Source organism: Notolepis coatsorum (assembly GCF_963971535.1).
Source record: "Notolepis coatsorum genome assembly, chromosome: 8".
Taxonomy (NCBI): Eukaryota; Metazoa; Chordata; class Actinopteri; order Aulopiformes; family Paralepididae; genus Notolepis; species Notolepis coatsorum.
This window is the reverse complement of record NC_140172.1, coordinates 84,253,675-84,279,125: the sequence shown is the minus strand read 5'-3', so window position 1 is coordinate 84,279,125 and position 25,451 is coordinate 84,253,675. Positions and strand designations below refer to the sequence as shown.

General features: G+C 41.7%; 1 protein-coding gene across 1 annotated transcript in view; it reads left to right on the top strand.

Moving 5' to 3' along the window:
- Nucleotides 1-25,451, top strand: part of LOC311233497 (receptor-type tyrosine-protein phosphatase N2-like) — a gene marked incomplete at both ends in the record, with an annotated part of 758,095 nt that overhangs the window by 122,629 nt on the left and 610,015 nt on the right. The window contains one exon of the mRNA XM_084320464.1: nucleotides 16,969-17,203. Within this exon, the coding sequence (XP_084176590.1) occupies nucleotides 16,969-17,203 (235 nt within the window). The remainder of the gene's footprint in view (nucleotides 1-16,968; nucleotides 17,204-25,451) is intronic.

Below are 25,451 nucleotides of genomic sequence, written 5' to 3'. Positions count from 1 at the left end.
AACTACACGCTACTTTTAATTTTGTGTTAATAAACCAATAAATAACTGAACCAGGATAATTTCAATTCAATGCTAAATAAACGTTTACGCATGCGTAAAATGTACCAGATTTAATTTTACAGGCGTTGTATTTTTATCAATATCTTTATGGGGGTAGATTTCTATCAAAAATAAACAAACGCGAAAGTAGAATCCACAATCGTAAAAACGATCCACACACACACACCTCAGAATCCACAATCGTAAAAACGATCCACACACACACACCTCTCAATTTGTGTTTCATAAATCATAAAAACATGCTTGATTTGTTTAGATTTACGTACGGAATTCTAAAAACAGCTTGATCTGGTTAGATTTACGTACGGAATTCTAAGGACATGCTTGATCAACTTGGAGTTACGTATGGCATTTTGAGACAAATATTTCGCTGTTTTCCCCGTGGGGATTCGTGTGTGACGCTTCTTCTTCTTAGAGGTCTATCAAAAATAAACAAACACAGAAGTAGAATCCACAATCGTAAAAACTATCCACACACACACACCTCTCAATCTGTGTTTCATAAAACGTTTGATCTGCTTAGATTTACGTACGGAATTCTAAAAACACGTTTGATCTGCTTGGAGTTACGGACGGAATTCTAAGAACACGCTTGATCTGCTTGGAGTTACGGACAGAATTTTGAGACAAATATTTCACTGTTTTCCCCGTGTGGATTCGTGTCTGTGAAGCTTCTTCTTCTTCGGCGCTACCGAACATGGCCCGAGGTGTCTCCGGCTCATGAGCGCTACCAGTGGCCAAAATCGCACATTATCTTTAGCCCTAGGCATCAACATTTCATTATGAAAATGAATGCTCAAAGTAAATATATATAGTACCATTTTGAAGATAACAACTAGGGCTTTCAAATGATATAAAATATCTGTATGATTATCATGATTATTATTATTATTAATATCTTTCATAGTTGATACAGAAATTATTACAAAAATCTTGTCTGGCCACCACATTTCAACAAACAACTGCATTTTCAACCACTTTACTGACAAGCTAGCAGGAAACGTATAGGGTATGGGATATAGACAAGTATGTGGGCAATATAGAACAGCTGACAGATTAGAAATATAATTTATTGTTCAAAAGTTATGATAATTATAGTGATAGTAATTAGAGCTGCCGCGGTATTGATGTTTTCCTTACCGCACACATTTGCAAAATATTTCCTACCGCCGCGGTTATTACAAAAAATTTAAAAAAAAAAGTTTGAATGCATTTTTTTTTTTAGTAGTCTACTCTTTATAGCATATAGCCTGCCTCTAGTCTAAATGTCTATCTTTAGAGGATGACTTTGCAGCATGAATATTGTTTGGGATTCGGCAAGCACGCATTAGTTATTGAAAGTGAAACACGGATTCGAAGTTTCCCCTCTGGTCGTGCGCAGTTCACTCGGTGTCGCGGGCAGGGGTGGTTACCCCTAACCCCCCCGACCCTTTCTTATTATTATTACTATAAAGTTACTACTTTATAATAAAGGCATTCGTTTGGTGGCATTAACATTATATAGTTATACGTTCAATAACATCAGCGTATTTACCGGACCATATCAAGGCAAGCAATACTCTATTCATATCTCAGTTCCTTTCTTTGCTCAGAGCGTGCTGAGTTGTCCCATTCTGCGGTCTGTTAATAAAGTTTTCAATCAGACAAGTGTATAGAACGAAGGGCTTTTATTATAACATTCGTTGCAGACAGTAAAATCATTATGTCTCGTTTAGTACTCCTGAAGAGCGATAGTAGTCCACTCCGGCGGAGAGTTAAAGCTAACGTTATTAGCCGTGTTGTGATGAGCTGACATTCAGGACGTAAAAAACGTGTGACGCGTCTCTCTTCTGACCAATCAGTGGTCTGCAATGTTTCACGTGACTTTTCTGGTACCCAATAGGGTCGCTTGGAACCTCGATGGAGGAGTAGGGTATATCTGCAGAGCCGCAAGCCCAACGAGAGGAGGGTAATTTATTATTATTATTATTATAAAAAAACAGCGGTGACGCGGTATTCAGCCTACTCTGCGGTGGCCGTGATGTAACAGCGATACCGCGGTAATGCGGTAATCGCGGCAGCTCTAATAGTAATAAACAATTCCGTCTGAAAATTAACTTGAATGGGTTTATGATGAATATCTGTTTGTGGGTATGCTCAAAGTAATATATTATTCATATCTTTCATATTTGATACAGAAATTATTACAAAAATCTTGTCCGGCCACCACATTTCAACAAACAACTGCAGTCTGAATTAATTTAGCCTTGTAGTTTATAATCCCATCGTTTATTTGGTGTAAATAAAAAGAAACTGATCAATTCAAATCAGTTTTTTTTACTTTTTTGGTTAAAACACTTTTAACTGTGCTGACGACACAGTGGTGGTGGGCCTGATCTCTGCCAACGACGAGAGGGCCTACCTGGAAGAGGTCAAGGTCCTGGCGGGATGGTGCCAGGAAAACAGCCTCTCCCTGAACGTCAGCAAAACAAAGGAGATGATTGTGGACTTCAGGAGGTCGGGGGTCAAGGACTACAGCCCCCTCAGCATCGACGGGGCACCGGTTGAGAGAGTCAACAGCTTTAAGTACCTCGGAGCCTACATATCCGAGGACTTGACATGGACCACACACATTGACAGTGTTGTGAAGAAGGCACGACAACGCCTCTACTTCCTCAGGCGCCTAAGGAAGTTCCAAGTCAGTCAGAAGATCCTTAAGAACTTCTACTCATGTACAATAGAGAGCATCTTGACCGGCAACATCACCTCCTGGTTTGGGAATAGCACTGCACAAGACCGAAGCAGACTACAAAGAGTGACGCGTTCAGCCGAACGCACAATTGGAGGGGGGCTCCCCACCCTCCAGAACATTTACAACAAGCGTTGCAAGGGCAAGGCTAAGAGAATCATTAAAGACTCCAGTCACCCGAACAACTGCCTCTTTGAACTGCTGCGGTCAGGCAAGCGATACCGGAGTCTCAAGGCGAGCACAGAAAGACTCAGAAGAAGCTTCTATCCCCAGGCCATCAGGCTGCTAAACGAACAATGAACACTACACAACAACAACCACCAAACGCACATAGCACACACATCCACACGCACACACTCACTTTAAACAAACACACTGTAGCACCCACTCCACACACTTTATAGCACACACCTACTTTAAACAAACACACTGTAGCACCCACTCCCCACACTTTATATTTATTGATGAAGGATTGCACTACAACTCGTACACCTTACTGTAAATTGTACCTAAATTGTACCTCATCCCATTTCTGCTTAGCACTATATAGTACTGTACATTAGTACACTGCATAGTATTGTATATTATATGGTAACTCAGAACATTGTACATATGTCTATACCGAACACTGTGACCTCATTTTCTTCTTCTAAATTACATGCTATACTATGTTATTTGATACTATCTTGTCTAGCACAGTCTCTGGAGCGTAACAGTAAGAAGCATTTTGTATGAAAGTATTCTGTACTTCTGTATGACAACTATTAAAGAAACTTGATTTCCCCAAGGGGATCAATAAAGGAATGTCTTATCTTATTGTATAGACAATTATGTGGGAAATATAGAACAGGTGACAGAAGTTATGACCATTATAGTGATTCGTGGGAAAACTAAATACAAATTCCATCTGGATTTTCTTTGTGTTTTGTCAAAACAATGTTCTATAGTGAATGGTTTTACCTCCTTTTCCAGGATTACTTCAACTTTCAATATCTGACAGTTACTGTCATTATAAATGCTTATGTACGGTCACTACGCAACAAACTGGATGAGCTACAGGCGAATGTTTACCATCAGCAAGAGTACAGGAATGCGTGCATCCTGGCCCTAACAGAGACGTGGCTGGACAATCGGGTTTCCGACTCGGACCTGTATATTGAAGGCTTTGGCACACCAATACGACTCGACAGAGATAAAACCATCACCGGTAAGCAGAAAGGGGGAGGTGTCTGCTTATATATAAACCAAAAGTGGTGTAAGACTGTTACTGAACGGGACACAATATGTACAGCTGACATAGAAATGCTGACTGTGTCTCTTCGCCCGCATTACCAAGTGAGTTCCCGCAACTCATGTATGCAGTAGTGTACATCCACCCCCGTGCCAACATGTACAATGCACTGGAAGTTATAGTGGACATGGTAAACAAGATGGACAAAATATCAACAGATGCACCTAAATTTCTCCTACGACTTCAATCACTGTCAGCTGGATGGTGTCTTACCTGCATACCACCAGTATATTGATTGCCCTACACGACTCAAGAAGGTGCTGGATAAATGCTACGGCTCTGTTCCCAGAGCATATAGATCCTTCCCGCTACTGTGCCTGGGACTTACGGACCACAACGCAATTCTTCTGGCCCCTGCATACCAACCATTAAAAGAGAAAAACCAACCATAAAGACATCCAAGGTCTGGTCAGAAAACAACATTGAGGCCCTTAGAGGCTCATTTGAATGTACTGATTGGGATGCTCTTGTCGAGCCAGGCTCAGACATAAATGATAATGTAGATGTAATATCATCAAACATTCATTTCTGCGTGGACACTGATACCCTCTAAAGAGACAAAAATATTTCCTAATAATAAACCCTGGGTAACGAAGGACCTGAAAAGCATTCTTAATAAAAAGAAAAGGATATTTTTCTGTGGGACACCTGAGGAGAAGAAAGATGTTAATAAGAATAAGATAGCAGATAAATATAATCAATCAGCCTGGAAAGGAATTAAAATTATGTCCGGAATGAACACCAATACAGCCCCTAAAAATATACAAATAGGAAATAGTAGCCATGACTCCCTGCCAGACGAGGCAAATACGTTCTTCTGTCGGTTTGACTCTCAGGGTTTTAGTGCTGAACTTAAGAAGCTATCAGATTCACTCTCACCTGGACAGAAGTCTCCACGCAGTCTAAACATTTTAAAGAGATTAAGGTAAACAAAGCTAAAGGGCCAGATGGAATATGTGGAAGGACACTGAAACACTGTGCTGATCAACCGAGTCAAGTGTTTCAAAGACTTTTCCAGCTCTGCTTGGACTCAGCAGTGGTTCCTGATCTCTGGAAGAATTCTATCATCATTCCAATTCCAAAGATCAGCAGACCCAAAATCCTCAACGACCTGCGGCCTATAGCCCTAACATCACTAGTAATGAAAAGTCTGGAGAAAATTGTGAAATCTGAAATTGTTGATGCAACCAGATCAGCTCTTGACCCCATGCAATTTGCATATAGACCTGAGAGAGGTGTTGATGATGCCAAATTATTTATTTTGAACTCTGTACATGAGCACTTAGAAAAAAAGAACACGTATGCAAGATTACTCTTTGTTGACTTTTCGGAGCCTTCAATACAATGCAGCCTCACATACTTGTAGAAAAACTTATAAATGACCTAACCTGGATCACCAACTTATCAGATGGATTATCAGTTTTCTTACCAATAGAACTCAGACAGTAAGTATAATACCTGGGGTATCAAGACAGTCGGTCCCTGGGGTATCAAGACAATGTAAATCATCACCCCCCCCCCCCCCCCCCCCCAAGTGAAAATACAGATGGGTGCGATTTCTTTCCTGTAAAACTTTACTATGGAAGTCAGTGGATAGGCAGTTTTAGGCACTGTATTCCAGTGTTTCCATACAGTAGATTTACACCACGACTAAACCAAGCCACAAGGTGGCAGCATTGTATTGATTATGAACCAAGAATGGTGTGTTCTGTCTGAAACGGTTGCTTTACTCACTGGCAACAGTATCAAATTATCACATGCTTGGCGTTGCAGGCATTAAAACAGTTTAAATTTCAATGTTAGATACTGATCTCATTCGTCACCATCTTAATTAGGGCTGGAAGGCATAATATGAAGGTATACTGTCATGGATCCATGTGAAGTTATGGGGGAAAAGATTTTTCTGCTAAAATTTGTAATACTTTAGATAGATAATTAGTTATCTGTTCCCAGAAACGTTTGACTGTGGGGCATTCCCACATCATATGTGTAAAAGTACCAGTAGTATTTAGAGAACAAAGTGTACAGTTCGGTGAAATAGCACGTCTCATTCTATAAGCTTTCTGGGGGGTTAAATATGTTTTATGGACAAAATTGAAATGAATCTGCTGATGACATAGGTTTCGTGATGCCATAATAATATTTCCCCAAACTCTGGCCCAATTGATAGATTGATGGTGTTCTAATCCCAATTCTGTGCTCCACGATTGGATAACAGGTATTAACGAAGTACATCTTTGTGATAGATCTTTATAAATTATAGAAACTTGACCTTTGGACAGACCTGCAGTTTAACTAAGGGGTGAGTTGGTTTGGTCCATGGAACTCCATAGGCTCGCATAGCCGAACGGAGCTGTAAATATTTTTAAAAAAACTGAGAATTCTGACAACGTTTTATTCTTCCTTTATTGAGAGTATTTTAACCTTTTCATTTGTATGCTGGTTCTATTTCATTATGGCTTACGCTCAGCATCATTCTGCACGCACTTCACTTCGTGCACGAGCACTGAATAAAAAATTCCACAATGTACCTTTACATCCCAACATTCGTCTGGCCACACCCCTATCCGCTTACCTACATAAGCAGGTGTGTGGTCACCTACTCGCCTCCTTCTTCACTTTCACCACAAGGAAGTGCCTTCGGTAGATCCCCACTTGACGAGGTTGTTAGTAGAAGAAAGTTGGAAAACAAAAGAACGGAAGATACGTTGACATTATATCTTTATTTTCTCTCTCACTATTTTCGAGAAAATACGGCGATATTGTCTTCGTCACTGGAGTGTCTGGAAGATGATGATCATTCTAAACCTCCACCGGCTTTTTCGTATTAGGGGCTCGCGTCACTGATATACTCCCCACTGGCAGTCCTCCTTGCTGCGGCTGGATAGGTAATTAAACCTCCGGTTATACAGCTGGACTGTGGAAGACACCGTCTGTTGTGAGGGACTGGTTGTTTTCGAGCCTGGGTGAGTAATGCTTTGCTTGCGAGCGCCAGTTGTCTGTTAGTGCTATGGGGGCTAGCTGACAATTTTTACGAAAGCCGGCCCCAGATTGGGGTCCTCTGTTCGGCCTCTTAGGCGACGGCGGAGGATCTTGGTCTGAAGCCCATGATGGTCAACTAGTGGGCCGCGACCGGGACCTGCTGAACCCAGGATTCTCGGGACAAGCGGATGCTTCTCTGTCCCGTGCAGGCCCCATCTTTCACTTGAGTGGAAGTACACCCTAAACGAGGAAATGTGGGCATGGATGTTCGTTATCGGAAGATCCATGTTCAAGTCGGCTGCAGCCCAGATGGGAATTGTGCTGGCTCCGCCGTATGTCTGGTAAAATCACCGTTGTAAACTGTGTTGACATTTCTTTTTCTCTTCTCTCTTAAAGATGAGGAGGGTTTCAGACGGCGGACTGTCTGAAGTGTGGCTTGTTATGTCGTTCTGCTGTTCTGTTGCTCCCCAGGACTCTCGAGAAATATTCCGTTTGGAGAACCTGCTTCCCCGTTACGAAGCGGCCGCCTCGTTTGATCTGCCCGCTTTACGCGTTGCGCTCTGGTGAGTTTTTGTAAACAGTCTTTTGGATCTATCGTTTTTGTGTGTTTTTAAAGCACCGAAGAGATCCCGTTTTTGTTCATACTGTTCTCACCTTTTTGTCTATTGGAATTACACGTTTGGATTACCTAATTGTTTTCACTCTGGACACTGCTCACTGTGTGTTTCACACCGAAGATCTGTCACTTGGATTATTTGTTTGGACAATTCACCTCACCAGTCACCTGTCAGTTTCAATTGTGCGCTGAGCTAACTCAGGATCTCTCTCTCCCTCTCCGCCTCCATCTGGAGCATATGCTGGGAGGATCTGCAGAGCGGCTCAGACGTCACGGACAAATTCCACAACATCACCTTCTGGGAGAAGCTGCAGAGCAGCAAACATTCCTCACATGCCTGTTTCCCAGTTTGTTCTGTTCACCACCTAATTCATTCTTGTTACTCAGTAAATTGATTTTGGCTAACCCTGAAACAACTCTCTCTGTGCCGTTTGCGTTTGGGGTCGGTTTCAAACCCTAACACTTCTGCTGTTTTCTTTATCCACTAGCACAAGTTGCGGAGGCTCTGCATTTGCCATCTTCAGCTAAAATGTTTGTTAACTGAAGACGGCTCTGTGAGGGGGAGGGCTGGACTCGGAGGAGGCAGAGGGGCAAGCGTGCTCTGAACAGCGTGTCAACAACTTGCGATAGAACACTCGCCAGCTGGTACCGATACTGCAGAAAGTATTGGTATTTCGGGAAATGAGTATCGAAACCATTTTAAATAATCAGTATCGATATGTATCGATACTTCAAAATTTTTGACAACACTATTATATACATAACCTTACGTTCACATCCCTCTGTCAAAGAGACAAGAACAAACTGCAAGGTGTTGTCAACCTTAGCTCAAAAATTATCAGCAGTACACAAAGATCCCTAATGCAGTTTTACAATGCCCAAGTGCTCAAGAAAGCACACAAAATAATTGATGACCCCACACATGTCCTTCATGTGTGTTTTGACATGCTGCCCTCAGGAAAGCGCTTTAGACAGCCTGCCTGCAAAACAAACAGAAGGAAATTTGGGTTTGTACCAGAGGCCATTCGACTGGTGAATGGCCACAGTAGGAAAGGTCAGTTTACAAACATGCACCATTTGACCCCTTGATTTTAATATTTTGACGAAACTGCACTTTTTATATACCGACCAAATCTATTTATTTATCTATTGGACTGACAGATCAACAATTAGGGATCCCATTCTGGCAGTGTCATGTCTTTTATGCTTTGAGTATGTCTCTTGTCCCTGTTTTGTCCTGTTTTGTCTTGAATGTATAGAAATGCAGCTGTTTGTGATATCATGCCTTAAATTGCCCCTTGCGGGACTAATAACGTTTTTTTTATTGAATTGAATTGAATAGAACAGTGTGTAATACCAAAAAAGTAAAAAAACTGATTAGAATTGATCAGTTTATTTTTATTTACACCAAAACTTGCCCCACAATGGTGGAATGAACTACTACCCACCCCAGTTAGGACAGCCGAAACCCGTCCAATCTTTCGCCGTCGACTAAAGACGCACTTCTTCAACCATTATCTGAAATAAATAATAATAATAATAATAATAATAATAATAATTAAAAATAAAAACCTAACCCTAACTAACCTTACTGTCATGCACTTGTCCTAATAAACTAACCTACACTGTAACACACAACACTTTGATGAAATATAATGTAAATGTGAAACAAAATAAAAACATCAAAAAACACTTTACAATTATTATATACAATTATTATATACTGCATATGTATTTCTTACATAATACAGCTGCAGTGTTCATCAACTCCTCTGGGATAAATGGGGAAACAATGCTCCATAAGCAATAAGTTAAAGATAATTACTTTAGCATATTTGACATACAGTGTCATGTACAGTAACTGACTTATGTTTAATCAATACAAATAAACGATGGGATTAGAAACTACAAGGCTAAATTTATTCAGAATGCAGTTGTTTGTTGAAATGTGGTGGCCGGACAAGATTTTTGTAATAATTTCTGTATCAAATATGAAAGATATGAATAATATATTACTTTGAGCATACCCACAAACAGATATTCATCATAAACCCATTCAAGTTAATTTTCAGACGGAATTGTTTTATTACTATCACTATAATTATCATAACTTTTGAACAATAAATTATATTTCTAATCTGTCAGCTGTTCTATATTGCCCACATAATTGTCTATATCCCATACCCTCTAAGTTTCCTGCTAGCTTGTCAGGAAAGTGGTTGAAAATGCAGTTGTTTGTTGAAATGTGGTGGCCGGACAAGATTTTTGTAATAATTTCTGTATCAAATATGAAAGATATGAATAATATATTACTTTGAGCATACCCACAAACAGATATTCATCAAAACCCATTCAAGTTAACACTTTGATCGCCATGGTTAAATTCATAATTTACCATCCCTCGCCATCTCTATTTGTCTATGGAGAAGTTCCCCTTCTTTGCAGGGCTATAACTTTTTAAATTGTATTGCTCAATTGACATTACCATGGCCCATTCAAAGTCCTATATCTATTGTTCAGGGTGTATCAACGTTATACTTTTTCATTCACATATTCATACTAAAATATGGTCTAAAGTATAAGTATGTTTTTATCGTTTTCTGCAGCTTTCTCCAGAACTTGATTTATAGCCCCAAATGCATTATATTGATGATCAAATACAGTTTGGTAGGAATCTGTGCGAGATAAAAAATTTCAACTGGACGTGGTTCTAGGAGTTACTACGTATGATCTGATGTTGACCGGATGGGCGGGGGGTCGTTTATAATTCCGTGGGCAACGTTATATCATTCATCTAGTGTGGGTGATATGATCATCAGAGCTGTTAGTAAAGAACACGTTGGAAAATAACGCTGGATCTTACCGTATCTTCCTCGCGCCGATGAGCGTGGAGCAGAGATATTCCTATTATGGGATGTATAAATACCCGATCCATTTCCAGGTTGTATAATAGTATATACGTCCAAATCATGTTGTTTGTCGAGTTATTTGCACCGATCGGTGTTCACTGTGTCAAGATGGAGTCCTGCTAATGATAGCGAGTGCCCGGACGAAATATGGGTGAGCACCACTTCATCCACATGACTTCCTGTTGGGCGATCTGCCGATCGGCCACCAGATGGCGCTCTTGAACCGTTAGAGAGTTGAGTGGAGCTCAGCAGTATATCTCAGGTCCCCGGGGGAGAAATATGATTTCGATCACAGATTTTTGAAATATTGATATCAAAGACGTGTTACGGCGTCTTCGGCAGAATGAGCATGGCGGGCAATGACGAGTTTCGGCGTTTCCGGCGATTAAAGTGTTAATTTTCAGACGGAATTGTTTTATTACTATCACTATAATTATCATAACTTTTTAACAATAAATTATATTTCTAATCTGTCAGCTGTTCTATATTGCCCACATAATTGTCTATATCACATACCCTCTAAGTTTCCTGCTAGCTTGTCAGTAAAGTGGTTGAAAATGCAGTTTGTTGAAATGTGGTGGCCGGACAAGAGGCCGGACAAGATTTTTGTAATAATTTCTGTATCAAATATGAAAGATATTAATAATAATAATCATGATAATCATACAGATATTTTATATCATTTGAAAGCCCTAGTTGTTATCTTCAAAATGGTACTATATATATTTACTTTGAGCATTCATTTTCATAATGAAATGTTGATGCCTAGGGCTAAAGATAATGTGCGATTTTGGCCACTGGTAGCGCTCATGAGCCGGAGACACCTCGGGCCGTGTTCGGTAGCGCCGAAGAAGAAGAAGCTTCACAGACACGAATCCACACGGGGAAAACAGTGAAATATTTGTCTCAAAATTCTGTCCGTAACTCCAAGCAGATCAAGCGTGTCCTTAGAATTCTGTCCGTAACTCCAAGCAGATCAAACGTGTTTTTAGAATTCCGTACGTAAATCCAAGCAGATCAAACGTTTTATGAAACACAGATTGAGAGGTGTGTGTGTGTGGATCGTTTTTACGATTGTGGATTCTACTTCTGCGTTTGTTTATTTTTGATAGACCTCTAAGAAGAAGAAGCGTCACACACGAATCCCCATGGGGAAAACAGCGAAATATTTGTCTCAAAATGCCGTATCTAACTCCAAGTTGATCAAGCGTGTCCTTAGAATTCCGTACGTAAATCTAACCAGATCAAGCTGTTTTTAGAATTCCGTACGTAAATCTAAACAAATCAAGCGTGTTTTTATGATTTATGAAACACAAATTGAGAGGTGTGTGTGTGTGGATCGTTTTTACGATTGTGGATTCTGAGGTGTGTGTGTGTGGATCGTTTTTACGATTGTGGATTCTACTTTTGCGTTTGTTTATTTTTGATAGAAATCTACCCCCATATATCTTGGCCATTTCTTGTGCTAGAATCAAACGAAAAAAAACTGGGCGGAAGTGCCGAGAGAGGCGGAAGTTGACTGCGAGAAAAGAAGAGCAGAAGAAGAACGAAAGTGAAAGATAATTCGTTCACAAGATAATTTCTGCGGAACACACGTTTTTCAAGCCAGCAAACTTTAGCAGTAGTAGTTCAACTCATAACAGTAGTAGTAGCAGTAGTAGTAGCAGTAGTAGTAGCAGTAGTAGTAGTAGTAGTAGTAGTAGTAGTAGTAGTAGTAGTAGTAGTAGTAGTAGTAGTAGTAGTAGTAGTAGTAGTAGTAGTAGTAGTAGTAGTAATAGTAGTAGTTTTTAGTATCAGCTATCCGGTAGCTAACATGAGGCGAGGTGAGCATGATGGTGATAATTTCCAGTTGAGAATCAAAATTTCGTCTGTGTTTATTACCTGTGTATGGAGAAAATAATGCTTTGTAAATTGAATTCTGTTCTGTTCTCTTTTTTGTATGTGTATATTCTACCTGAGGGTGCATTTCCACAGTTTTATATGCTTCATTGACTATGTTTGCATTTGTTTATAGTAAAAAGAACACATTTTCACATGTATTGTACAGACATCCTCTGAACTAAACAATTATAATAATACTGTAATAAATATGACAAAATATGGCATTCAACGATGTATAATAACAGCGTGGCGCAGACAGACTGCAATGTGCACCGGCTAACTGCTGAAAAATAAGTAATAATGACAATGTGTGAATTTGTCTTCTCTTATAATTATAATAATAAATACGATTATGTTTGTATTGGTGTGCGTCTGTGTTTTTAACAGCTTCATTTGGAAGAAATCATTGGTGATTGCCAGTGATTCTACAGACAGCTATTAAATATTTCGAGACTTTGCGCCTACTGGTGGCATAAACAGAACAGCAATCGGCTTTAAAATTAATCCCCTCGGCACCGCGGTAGTATGGTGGAGAGTCCTAAACGCTACATCTGTTTATCTATTTTCTAAATTCTAAGTATTTTCTAAATGCTAAGTATTTTCTAAATTCTACGTTTTAGGGGATGCGTGGTCGGGTGGGAACATCTGAGCTAAAATGGGGAGTGGTTTCTTCGTTGTGAAGGTTTCAGAAGCCTTCTAGTCTTTATCAACCACATTTATTTATAGCCTGTGAGGAATCGCTGAATGCTCCCCAGAAAACCGGATTAGACCAGTTTGCTAGCTTCTCTAGCTCAAAACCACAGGTCTCTCTGTGCCACTTCACAAGTGTGTGTGTGTGTGTGTGTGTGTGTGTGTGTGTGTGTGTGCGTGTGTGCGCGTGTGTGTGTGTGTGTGTGTGTTATTGTTAATGAGAATAACAGAGAGGTTCTCATCCTAGAAATTGGTTGCACGTTTGACTACTAAAGGAAGCCTTTACAACCAAAATGTTAAAATATCAACTGTTAGACCATACCATATCACAACTCGGCTACAACTGTAAACTTTTAGTCTTCATATTTGGAAGCCTGGGTCATGTCCATAAGTTGGGTGTTAGAGGCCTTCAAATGGCTGGTCTTCCGAAGAGAAGAGCCAAACAATTAGCAAGATATTGCTCAGTGTCAGCAATTATTGGCAGTCGGGCAATGTGGAGAAGACGCTGCTATCTGTATCCATGAGCTGTGTGTAGATTGTCAGGTTCATCATCCATGTGTGTGTGTAACTTTGGTGGCCATTGTCAATTTGAGGGGCAAGCGTGCTCTGAACAGCGTGTCAACAACTTGCGATAGAACACTCGCCAGCTGGTACCGATACTGCAGAAAGTATTGGTATTTCGGGAAATGAGTATCGAAACCATTTTAAATAATCAGTATCGATATGTATCGATACTTCGATATTTTTGACAACACTATTATATACATAACCTTACGTTCACATCCCTCTGTCAAAGAGACAAGAACAAACTGCAAGGTGTTGTCAACCTTAGCTCAAAAATTATCAGCAGTACACAAAGATCCCTAATGCAGTTTTACAATGCCCAAGTGCTCAAGAAAGCACACAAAATAATTGATGACCCCACACATGTCCTTCATGTGTGTTTTGACATGCTGCCCTCAGGAAAGCGCTTTAGACAGCCTGCCTGCAAAACAAACAGAAGGAAATTTGGGTTTGTACCAGAGGCCATTCGACTGGTGAATGGCCACAGTAGGAAAGGTCAGTTTACAAACGTGCACCATTTGACCCCTTGATTTTAATATTTTGACGAAACTGCACTTTTTATATACCGACCAAATCTATTTATTTATCTATTGGACTGACAGATCAACAATTAGGGATCCCATTCTGGCAGTGTCATGTCTTTTATGCTTTGAGTATGTCTCTTGTCCCTGTTTTGTCCTGTTTTGTCTTGAATGTATAGAAATGCAGCTGTTTGTGATATCATGCCTTAAATTGCCCCTTGCGGGACTAATAACGTTTTTTGTATTGAATTGAATTGAATAGAACAGTGTGTAATACCAAAAAAGTAAAAAAACTGATTAGAATTGATCAGTTTATTTTTATTTACACCAAAACTTGCCCCACAATGGTGGAATGAACTACTACCCACCCCAGTTAGGACAGCCGAAACCCGTCCAATCTTTCGCCGTCGACTAAAGACGCACTTCTTCAACCATTATCTGAAATAAATAATAATAATAATAATAATAATAATTAAAAATAAAAACCTAACCCTAACTAACCTTACTGTCATGCACTTGTCCTAATAAACTAACCTACACTGTAACACACAACACTTTGATGAAATATAATGTAAATGTGAAACAAAATAAAAACATCAAAAAACACTTTACAATTATTATATACAATTATTATATACTGCATATGTATTTCTTACATAATACAGCTGCAGTGTTCGTCAACTCCTCTGGGATAAATGGGGAAACAATGCTCCATAAGCAATAAGTTAAAGATAATTACTTTAGCATATTTGACATACAGTGTCATGTACAGTAACTGACTTATGTTTAATCAATACAAATAAACGATGGGATTAGAAACTACAAGGCTAAATTTATTCAGAATGCAGTTGTTTGTTGAAATGTGGTGGCCGGACAAGATTTTTGTAATAATTTCTGTATCAAATATGAAAGATATGAATAATATATTACTTTGAGCATACCCACAAACAGATATTGATGATGATGATGATGATGATGAATGATTTTATTTCAGTCTTCTTTTACAAAGCATAGTAGTAGAATATTAAAATAAAATAAAAAAATGACCGAAAAGGTGTAGGCTGAAGCCGAGGCTTATAATTGCCTACCCTTTTTACATTACATTATTTACACACAAAAAATAATACAAAAAAGAAACATAATTCAGTAAATCATTTTGCAAAAACAAAAGGTTACAAAAGTTTCATAGTTTTATGTACAAAACATATACACACTTTATTTATATATATATATATATATATATATTATATATCTCTTTTTTTCTTTTTCTCCTATTGTGCATACTGCTTAGTATACATACATGATATTCCTATTGTGGATATAGCTAACTGTTTTGGAACCTGTTCCTTCTTCTTTTCATGTCTATTGTCAGCTTAAACTGAACAGTGGTTTCTCTCCTGTATGAGTTCTCATGTGTGTCTTCAGATTTACACACACACAACACACCGATAGACATATTGTGTAAAACCAAACAGAATATACCCATTTTGCAAAAAAAAAAATTTAAATTTAACAGCTTCATTTGGAAGAAATCATTGGTGATTGCCAGTGATTCTACAGACAGCTATTAAATATTTCGAGACTTTGCGCCTACTGGTGGCATAAACAGAACAGCAATCGGCTTTAAAATTAATCCCCTCGGCACCGCGGTAGTATGGTGGAGAGTCCTAAACGCTACATCTGTTTATCCATTTTCTAAATTCTAAGTATTTTCTAAATGCTAAGTATTTTCTAAATTCTACGTTTTAGGGGATGCGTGGTCGGGTGGGAACATCTGAGCTAAAATGGGGAGTGGTTTCTTCGTTGTGAAGGTTTCAGAAGCCTTCTAGTCTTTATCAACCACATTTATTTATAGCCTGTGAGGAATCGCTGAATGCTCCCCAGAAAACCGGATTAGACCAGTTTGCTAGCTTCTCTAGCTCAAAACCACAGGTCTCTCTGTGCCACTTCACAAGTGTGTGTGTGTGTGTGTGTGTGTGTGTGTGTGTGCGTGTGTGTGTGTGTGTGTGTTATTGTTAATGAGAATAACAGAGAGGTTCTCATCCTAGAAATTGGTTGCACGTTTGACTACTAAAGGAAGCCTTTACAACCAAAATGTTAAAATATCAACTGTTAGACCATACCATATCACAACTCGGCTACAACTGTAAACTTTTAGTCTTCATATTTGGAAGCCTGGGTCATGTCCATAAGTTGGGTGTTAGAGGCCTTCAAATGGCTGGTCTTCCGAAGAGAAGAGCCAAACAATTAGCAAGATATTGCTCAGTGTCAGCAATTATTGGCAGTCGGGCAATGTGGAGAAGACGCTGCTATCTGTATCCATGAGCTGTGTGTAGATTGTCAGGTTCATCATCCATGTGTGTGTGTAACTTTGGTGGCCATTGTCAATTTGGGCACGATTGTATCAGAATAACCCACAATATACAAGTGCACTGATACTATTTGTGTCCTTTAAACATTATCTTTATGTGGACATAAATAAAGATTCTAAATGTGTGGTGTGTGTGTGTGTGTGTGTGTGTGTGTGTGTGTGTGTGTGTGTGTGTGTGTGTGTGTGTGTGTGTGTGTGTGTGTGTGTGTGTGTGTGTGTGTGTGTGTGTGTGTGTGTGTGTGTGTGTGTGTGTGTGTGTGTGTGTGTGTGTGTGTGTGTGTGTGTGTGTGTGTGTGTGTGTGTGTGTGTGTGTGTGTGTGTGTGTGTGTGTGTGTGTGTGTGTGTGTGTGTGTAGGTTTGACCTGGAAGGACGATAGCACCCAACAGGTGCTGTCCAAGGAGCTGTCCAAGCTGAGGAGAATCCCCTACAGACCGATGGAGGACGGACCCATGTACACCAGCAACGCCAGGTCAGGACCCATGTACACCAGCAACACCAGGTCAGGACCCATGTACACCAGCAACGCCAGGTCAGGACCCATGTACACCAGCAACACCAGGTCAGGACCCATGTACACCAGCAACACCAGGTCAGGACACAGTTCGATTGAAACCTTTATTTTATTATCGAAAAGGGACATTGAGGTTTTACCCTCATTTACAATCCAAATATACAAACAGTTCAGAATACATATAAAAGGCATAAAATAAATGTGCACAAATAGGACAAAAACACAGGTGAAAATAGAAGAAAACTAAGAAACAGAGATGTTGAAGTCAGAGGTTCTATGTCTATGATTGTTAGTAACTGTCTAACTGCATATATAACTGTTTCCACTAGAGGGCGCTCTAGGCGGAGCCACTCAAGAACACCACCAGGTGGCGAGTATAAATAGAGATGTCTCCTCCTACTCTACCTCTTTCCCCCCAGCCTCTCAGTGAGAGGAGAACTTTAGAACTGCTGCTCATACCATGTGAATAAATAAACCACACCAGTTAAAGGCTAAAGATAGAAACCATGCCTCTTGACCACATTATTGTCGCCCTATAGCCGGATTCTGTCAACAGGTTATGGGCCCAGATAACGCCGGGGCGAAATAATAAGGGTAGCAAGCTTAGCTAAAGTATAGGCTAGGTTAGCGCCGGGAGCACCACGTGGCTAGACGCTAGGCCAACAAGAGCTAAAGCTACGCCTACCACCAACGAAGAGGATGGAAACCAAGGGAAGGAGCAAATGGCCCTCATTCAATGGAAAAGCAGAGGACTACGAGCTCTGGGAAGAGCGAATGCTATGCTGCATGCACGGTGCGGGACTGAAGGAGACGATCCTGGCAGCCCCCACGGGAGACCTGACGGCGGAAGAGCAAGCCCTGGACGACCAGCGTAACGCAGATGCGTACTGTGAGTTAGCGCCACTGCTCGACGACACCAGCTTGGGGCTGATATTCCGTGACACTAAAGACAAAGGCAGAGAAAGCCTGGAGGTGTTGAGAGAGCATTACATCGGGCGAGGAAGACCCTGAGTCGTGGCCCTCTACATAGCACTAACGGCCCTGAGGAAGGGGCACACCGAGACTGTGACCGAATACGTCAACAGAGCGGAGCAGATCACGACGCCATTGAGGAGTGCAGGAGAAGCACCAAGCGATGGGCTAATGATGGCGATGATGATGAGAGGACTACCGGAGCTGTACAAACCGTTCACACTCCTGGTAACACACGGTTCAGCGGACATGACGCTGGGACAGTTCAAGGCCAAGTTAAGAAACTTCGAGGCCTCAGAAGATACCCACCCAGCCGCCGCGGAGGCGGGAGAGAGGGTGCTAAAGGCCCGAGCGACACCAAGGGAGAGGACCAGGACCACGGCGGATCTGGCGTGTTGGCGATGCGGAGAGAAAGACCATCGGAGAATGGTCACACGGGGCACACAGACAGAGCGTGCATGAAGAAACACGACCAGAGCGAGCGATACGCGCATGGACAAGATGACGGCCATGGACGAGATGGCGGCCACGGACAAAATGGCGGCTACGGACAAGATGACGACTGCGGACAAGATGGCGGCAGCGGACACGATGGCAGCGACGGTCGATGTGAGACGGATCGAGATGACGCCCGGAGAATAACAGGACAGGAAGACTACGCTTTCGGGGCGCGGACGGCGTGCATCGCCGGGCCGGCACAGCTGCAGCGGGCCCAGAGGAGGGCACTGATCGTGGACACAGGTGCGTCGTCCCATGTCATCAACGACAGGAGTCGGTTCAAGAACTTTGACAACACTTTCCACCCGGAGAGGCACAGCATGGAGCTGGCAGACGGGAGGCGCACCTACAGGCTGGCGCAAGAGAGAGGAGACGCACATGTATGACTCACGGACAGTAAGGGGCGCCGGCGTACGGTGACGTTAAAGAACGCTCTCTACGTACCATCGTTTCCACAAGGACTATTCTCTGTAATAGCTGCTACTGCAAGCGGTGCCAAGGTATTCTTCGATAAAGGTAAACATTTTCTTGTAGAACCTGACGGTACACGGTTTGACATAGAGATGTACCAGAGAATATATTATCTGCAAACGGAGTGTAATGACAACGACAAGTGTAATGATAATAATTATATGTGTAGCGTGACGGCCAGTCACGATATTCAGACATGGCACGAAATTATGGGTCATTGTAATTATGAGCATTTACTGAAACTGCAAGCAGTGACAGAAGGCATGCACATTGAAGGTGAAAAGCGTAGACCTGACAAATTGTGCAGTGTGCAAAACGGGGAAGTTTACTCAACCGAGAAACAGAAATCCCACAGAAAAAGTAAGGGTACCACTTGCATTAGTTGACACGGACCTAGCCGGTCCAGTAAGCAACGAGTCCATAGGAGGCTTTAGATATGTACAGTCTTTTACAGATGTGTGCACAGGGGCAGTGTTTGTTTACTTTATCAAAGCAAAGAGTGACACACTCCAGGCCACAGAGAAATTCCTGGCAGATGTATCCCCTTATGGTAACGTAGGATGCTTGAGGTCCGACAACGAAACCGAGTTCACAAACAGAGAGTTCCAATCACTGTTGAGAAGGTACAAGATAAGACACGAGAAATCACGCCCATATCCCCCACACCAGAACGGAGTGGCAGAGAGGGAATGGCGCACCCTTTTTGAAATGGCTAGGTGTAAGCTAGTAGATAGTAACTTACCTAAGAGCCTATGCCTAAAGGTCGGTAACCCCGACCTTTAAAGAGGTCACATTGTCTCCCGAATCAAGTAAATGGGGGAGAGCAAGGGATGAGGAGATGAGGTCCCTAGAGGACAGCCACACCTTGGCTCTTAGCAGGGCTATAACTTTTTAAATTGTATTGCTAAATTGACATTACTATGGCCCATTCAACATCAATTATCTATCGTTCAGGATGTAGGAACGTTTAACTTTTTCATTCACACATTCATACTAAAATACCGTCCAGAGTATAAATATGTTTTTATCGTTTTCTGCTGTATTTCATAGAACGTGAGATATAGCCATAAATGCATATATTAGATGATCAAATGCAGTTTGATACCGATCAACGTTATATTAAAAATTTCAACTGTACAGGATCCTAAACGTCATGACTGGTCATCTGCTGGTGACCGGAGGGGGGGGGGGGGGGGGGGGTCGTTTATAATGCAATGACCGACGTTAAATGATTCATGTAGGCAGTTGTATGTAGTATGGGTGATATATAGATCAGAGCAACAGATCCCAGTTATGTGATGTTGATCTAGGTGATCCAGTTCCAGTTTGTATAATACTAATATACGTCCAATCATGTTGTTTATTGAGTTATGGCAACGGATTGATATGCACGGTGTCTGGATAGAGTCCCGCGAGCGATAGTGAGTGGCCGGACGGAATAGGGGACGGACTAAGCACTTCCGGCCACTTCCGGTTTTGGCAACTCGCCGATCTGCCACCAGGTGGCGGTATTGAAGCGTTGCAGAGTTGAGCGGAGTCCTACAACACCAGCAAATGGCGATTAGGGAGTCGGCTCCTGGCCAATGATAGCACCCAGCGGACTGATACAGACTGTGTGTGTGGAGTGTGTACGTTTGTTTCGTATATGTGTGTTTTATATCTGTGTGTGTGTTTTATGTATGTGCGTTTAGTACAGTGTGCATGTGTGTTTTATGTGTGCATGTTTTATATGTGTGAGTGCACGTGTGTGTATGTGTGTGTGTGTGTGTATGTGTATGCGAATAGGCATGTACTTTTAAATACCTTATGATACCTTTTGGAACGACACAGAGCACCTACATACAAGACATTAGTGATAAAACTCAGTTTATATTGCAGTATGATAGCCAATTACTATAATAATAATATATTATACTGTATATACACTGTATATTGATTTTTCGCTCATTCATTTTTATTAAATCAATCTCCTTTCAAATAGGCCAAGTTTTTAATAAGAAAGAGAAAAAAGATATATTTCCATTACCTGTAAATCTTGTGTCTCTTTCTCTCCTTCTCTGCCTCCTCCCTGAGTCTGCAGTGCACAATCATGACATCGATCTCAAAAAAAAAAAAAAAAAAAAAAGGAAAAAAAAAAGGAGGCCCCTCGTCACTATAGGCCCACGGGCCGCGGCCGTCGTTAATCCGGCCCTGCTCGTCTGCCATATAGATAGCGTTAACGTTTGGAAATGAAGTCAACGTCATCCAGCTCACACCACATATATCTAGATAACGTTAGCTAGCGGCTAGCACTAAAGCTAACGCCAACCAGAGAGGGAAACGTTATTATTATTTATTCGAGGAAACCGTATGACCAGATCGCAATTCGGGACCGTGAAACACTTTTATTGTATTGCGTGGTAGAACCGTAGAAGTTCTACTACCACTCAATAGTAACGTATGTCTAACATAATCCTTTTATTTGAACAACTTACTGGAAAAGCCTGCCTGCCTGCCACCAATATTATGACACACTCTGTGGGCTTTGATATTTACACTGACTGAGCCTAAACCTGCAGCCAGACTGCAGCGCTGTGAGCCAAGGTCTACGCGCTGGAGATGGGAGGAACTGGATCAAACCATAATGTGGCAGGGGGGGGGGGGGTTCGCAATCTTTGGAAACTTAAAAACGTGTTATTAAGTGTCATTGCATATTATTAATTTGATTGAAATTACGTAGTTATGGTTAGATTTATATATTGGGGGGGGTATATCATATTTTTCATATGATCAAAAAGTGGTGGAGCAAGATCATAACCTTGCTCCCCCAAGTTCAATAGTGAGAGAGCAGCCGCTCCGCGTGCTCTTAAGGCTAGGCGCCTATGGCCATGACCTCTTTGATGGGACCTCGTCCTTGATCCAGAACAACATAATGTTCTTCCTTGCAGCAAATGTCAACAGATTGAACAGTCTCTTATGTTTGAAATTGGCAATATGAATATCTGGGAGGCCTAGTAAGAGGCAGAGGGGATCCAGTTCAATGGGGGTCTGAAATATGTCAGATAGTTCCTCTACGATGTCGAACCAATAGCTCTGAAGCTTTACACAGGACCAAAAGCAGTGGATGTGGTTTCCAGTCTCTATCTTGCATTTAAACCAGAGTGGGGATGTATTGGGATCCATTTTACTCTTAAGGGCAGGGGTAATATGAATGCGGTGCAAGATTCTAACTTGGATAGACTTGGTGCGGTTGCAAACAGAGATTTTTTTTGCGTAGGTCCATGCTTCCTGCCAGTCTACATCTGTGATCTCTATGTCCAAGTCTTTTTCCCAGGACTGTTTAGTAACAGGGGAAGATAAAGATGAATTAAGGTTTAGAGTACTATAGAAGATAGATATTTGTTTTTTAGGAATCTGCAAGGAGAGGGCTTTCTCCACCTGCGAGGTGGAACTGTTAATTAACAGTGAGGTGTCCTTGGTGATAAACTGCCTAATTTGTAAGTATCTAAAAAAAATAGACCATACCGCTGCTGCAGCTGTAGAAAGGACATTAGGGTCTGGCCATCAAACAAGTGGCCAAGATCAGTTATGCCCTGCGTATGCCAGGTCTTGAAGCCGCCGCCAATTTGGTCTGACTTAAAGTCAGGATTGCCTACGATCGGGGTAAGAGGAAAGGTCAGCTTAGCTTACGGACAGTCTGTGATGGGAGCATAGTGTGATGGGGTTGGAGCATATTTTCCTAACAGACTTAAAGTCTTTGATAAATAGTAGGTTCCATAGGGGGGACTTCGATTGCGAGGATTCAATGTCTAGCCAGATTGATAGTGGGTCTGATCTGAACCAGCCGACAAGTACCCTAAGGTGTGCTGCTAGTTGGTAATGTCTAATATTAGGTAGGTCTAGACCCCCATCTTCACTATCCATCTGTAATTTGGCCATTTTCAGACGCGGTTTCTTCCCATTCCAAATGAATGAGCTTAGCCAGCCTTCTAGCACCTTGATAACCTTGTTTGTCAGCAGCACTGGGATCATTTGGAGAGGGTATAATAGTCTGGGGAGTACGTTCATTTTGACAAGGGCTATCCTACCCAGCCAGGAGATTGGTAAAGGGGCCCATCTAACTAAGTCTGCCCTTATGGTGTCTAAAAGGGGGGGAAAGTTGGCCTTAAACAATGTATCATAGGTGGGTGTCACAAATACTCCTAGGTAAACAAAGCCGGAGGGCGACCAGCGAAATGGGAAGGGCTCGGGCAGGATCGGAATGGATTTAAGTGTCCCAAGTGGCATTGCTTCGGATTTGGAAAAGTACATTTTGTACCCCGAGAAGGTTCCAAATGTGGAAATCATGCGGGTTAGGCATGGGATGGAAGAGTCAGGTTTAGATATAAAGATCAGTACGTCGTCCGCGTAAAGAGTGATTTTGTGTTCCCTCTCGCCCACTCTAATACCTGAGATCTCGGCTGACTGCCTTATGGCCTGAGCGAGTGGTTCTATGGCCATGTCAAATAGTAAAGGGCTAAGAGGATCCCCTTGGGGGTTCCCTCGTTGTAGAGGAAAGTTGTTAGACCTAAGCCCGTTAGTCAGGACCGCCGACATCCGTGAGTTGTAAAGAACCTTGACCCAGTCAATAAAAGTGTCTCCTAGGCCAAATTTAGCGAGGGTTAGAAACAAATACGGCCATTCTACATGGTCGAATGCCTTCTCCGCGTCGAGAGACAGAACCACCGCGGGGTGGTCTGTCTCACGAGTCATTTGGATGATATTAAGGAGCCGTCTCATGTTGTCGGTAGAGTTCCTACCCTTAATAAAACCAGTCTGATCTTCGTTAATAATGAAAGGGAGTACTTTTTCTAGGCGCATGGACAGGATCTTGGAGAGCAATTTTTGGTCCGAATTAAGTAGGGCTATAGGCCTATACTGCCCTGTCAAGGCAGACCGCAGTAACTTCCAAACAGTGAAACTGAGAAAAATGGCTTTAAAGTTTTTTGACTTGCCATCCAAAATGTGTTATAGGTAGATAGATGATAGTACCCAGATTGAACATGTATTAATAAAGTAATCTTTAGGCATACAAAAATATGACGTAATTATTTGAATTAATCCCAAAAAAGCAGATACTGCACTCTGCTGCACAATTTCCTTAAATAATTATACAGGTAATGTACAGGCAAAGTGCAGTAACTTCAAATACAATGTTGTTTTCCCTCCAGCTTTCATAACTTAACCTAGCCATTTTATTTGGATCATCATCATTCCAATATATTCAGCTGTTAAATTTCATTTTCAAAATGGCTAGGTTAACACTAAATCTGAAGATTATTATATAGCAGATGCCTTGGAGCAGGGGTGGCCAACCCGCGGCTCGCGAGCCGCATGCGGCTCTTTGCCCGTCAATGTGCGGCTCTTCCACCCATAAAAAAAAATTAAAAGATTTTTTTTTTTTTTTTTTTTTTTATGTCACTCATTCCATAAGGACGTAGAATAAACATTTACAATTTTTTTTTAAATGGTCCATTTGCATGTTCTTGGTATCTGAATCTAGGGACATATATGGATCAGTGTCAGAAATAGTGTGTCTGTTACTAGGCTTGAGTAAATTGTAATGAACCAAAGGAGAATATCAATTCTATTTAATTTTTTTTTATCTTTGACTGTAAATAACACCACTCGGCCACATTTTAGATTTAGTTTTAACAGCAGGTTTCTCCATCGACAACATGGAAATAGATGACCCAGTCCTCTCAGACCATTCACTGATCTCTTTTGATGCTCTGTGTTTTGTCCCCATTTCCAAAGCTATTGTCCCAGCGCGTTCCTCTCACCACATTAACCCCTCCACTGCCATTAAGTTATGTGATGCCTATATAGCTGCCCCTAACACCTGCAGTATTGAGGCCTCTCCTGCCCAGCACAGCACTGAGATCCTTATCTCAATGTTCAATTCCTCATGCTCCTCCATACTCGACTCTGTCGCCCCCCTTAAACTCAAAAGGCCCAGACCTAGATCTCAGCCCTGGCTTGATGAGAACACCAGAGCTTTAAGGAGACAGTGCAGACAGGCCGAGCGCAGGTGGAACCACAATAAACTGCAGATCCACTATGAGATCCTTAAACATCACCTCAAACAGTATCAAGAGGCAGTTAAGGTGGCGAGAGAAAGGCACTTCTCAGAAATAATTGCCAAAAATTGTCACAATCCCAGAGTCCTTTTTTCGACCATTAACTCTTTCACCTCCCCTCCTCCCGCCCCCTGCCCCGATGCCTCCCCCTCCAAATGTGAAGAATTCCTAAACTTCTTCATTAGGAAGGTGGAAACCATTAGATTAGCCATCTCATCGTCCTCCTCCACCCCCCCTCCTACCCAGCCCCCCTGCCCGGCCCCCCCTCCTGCCCAGCCCTCCTGCCC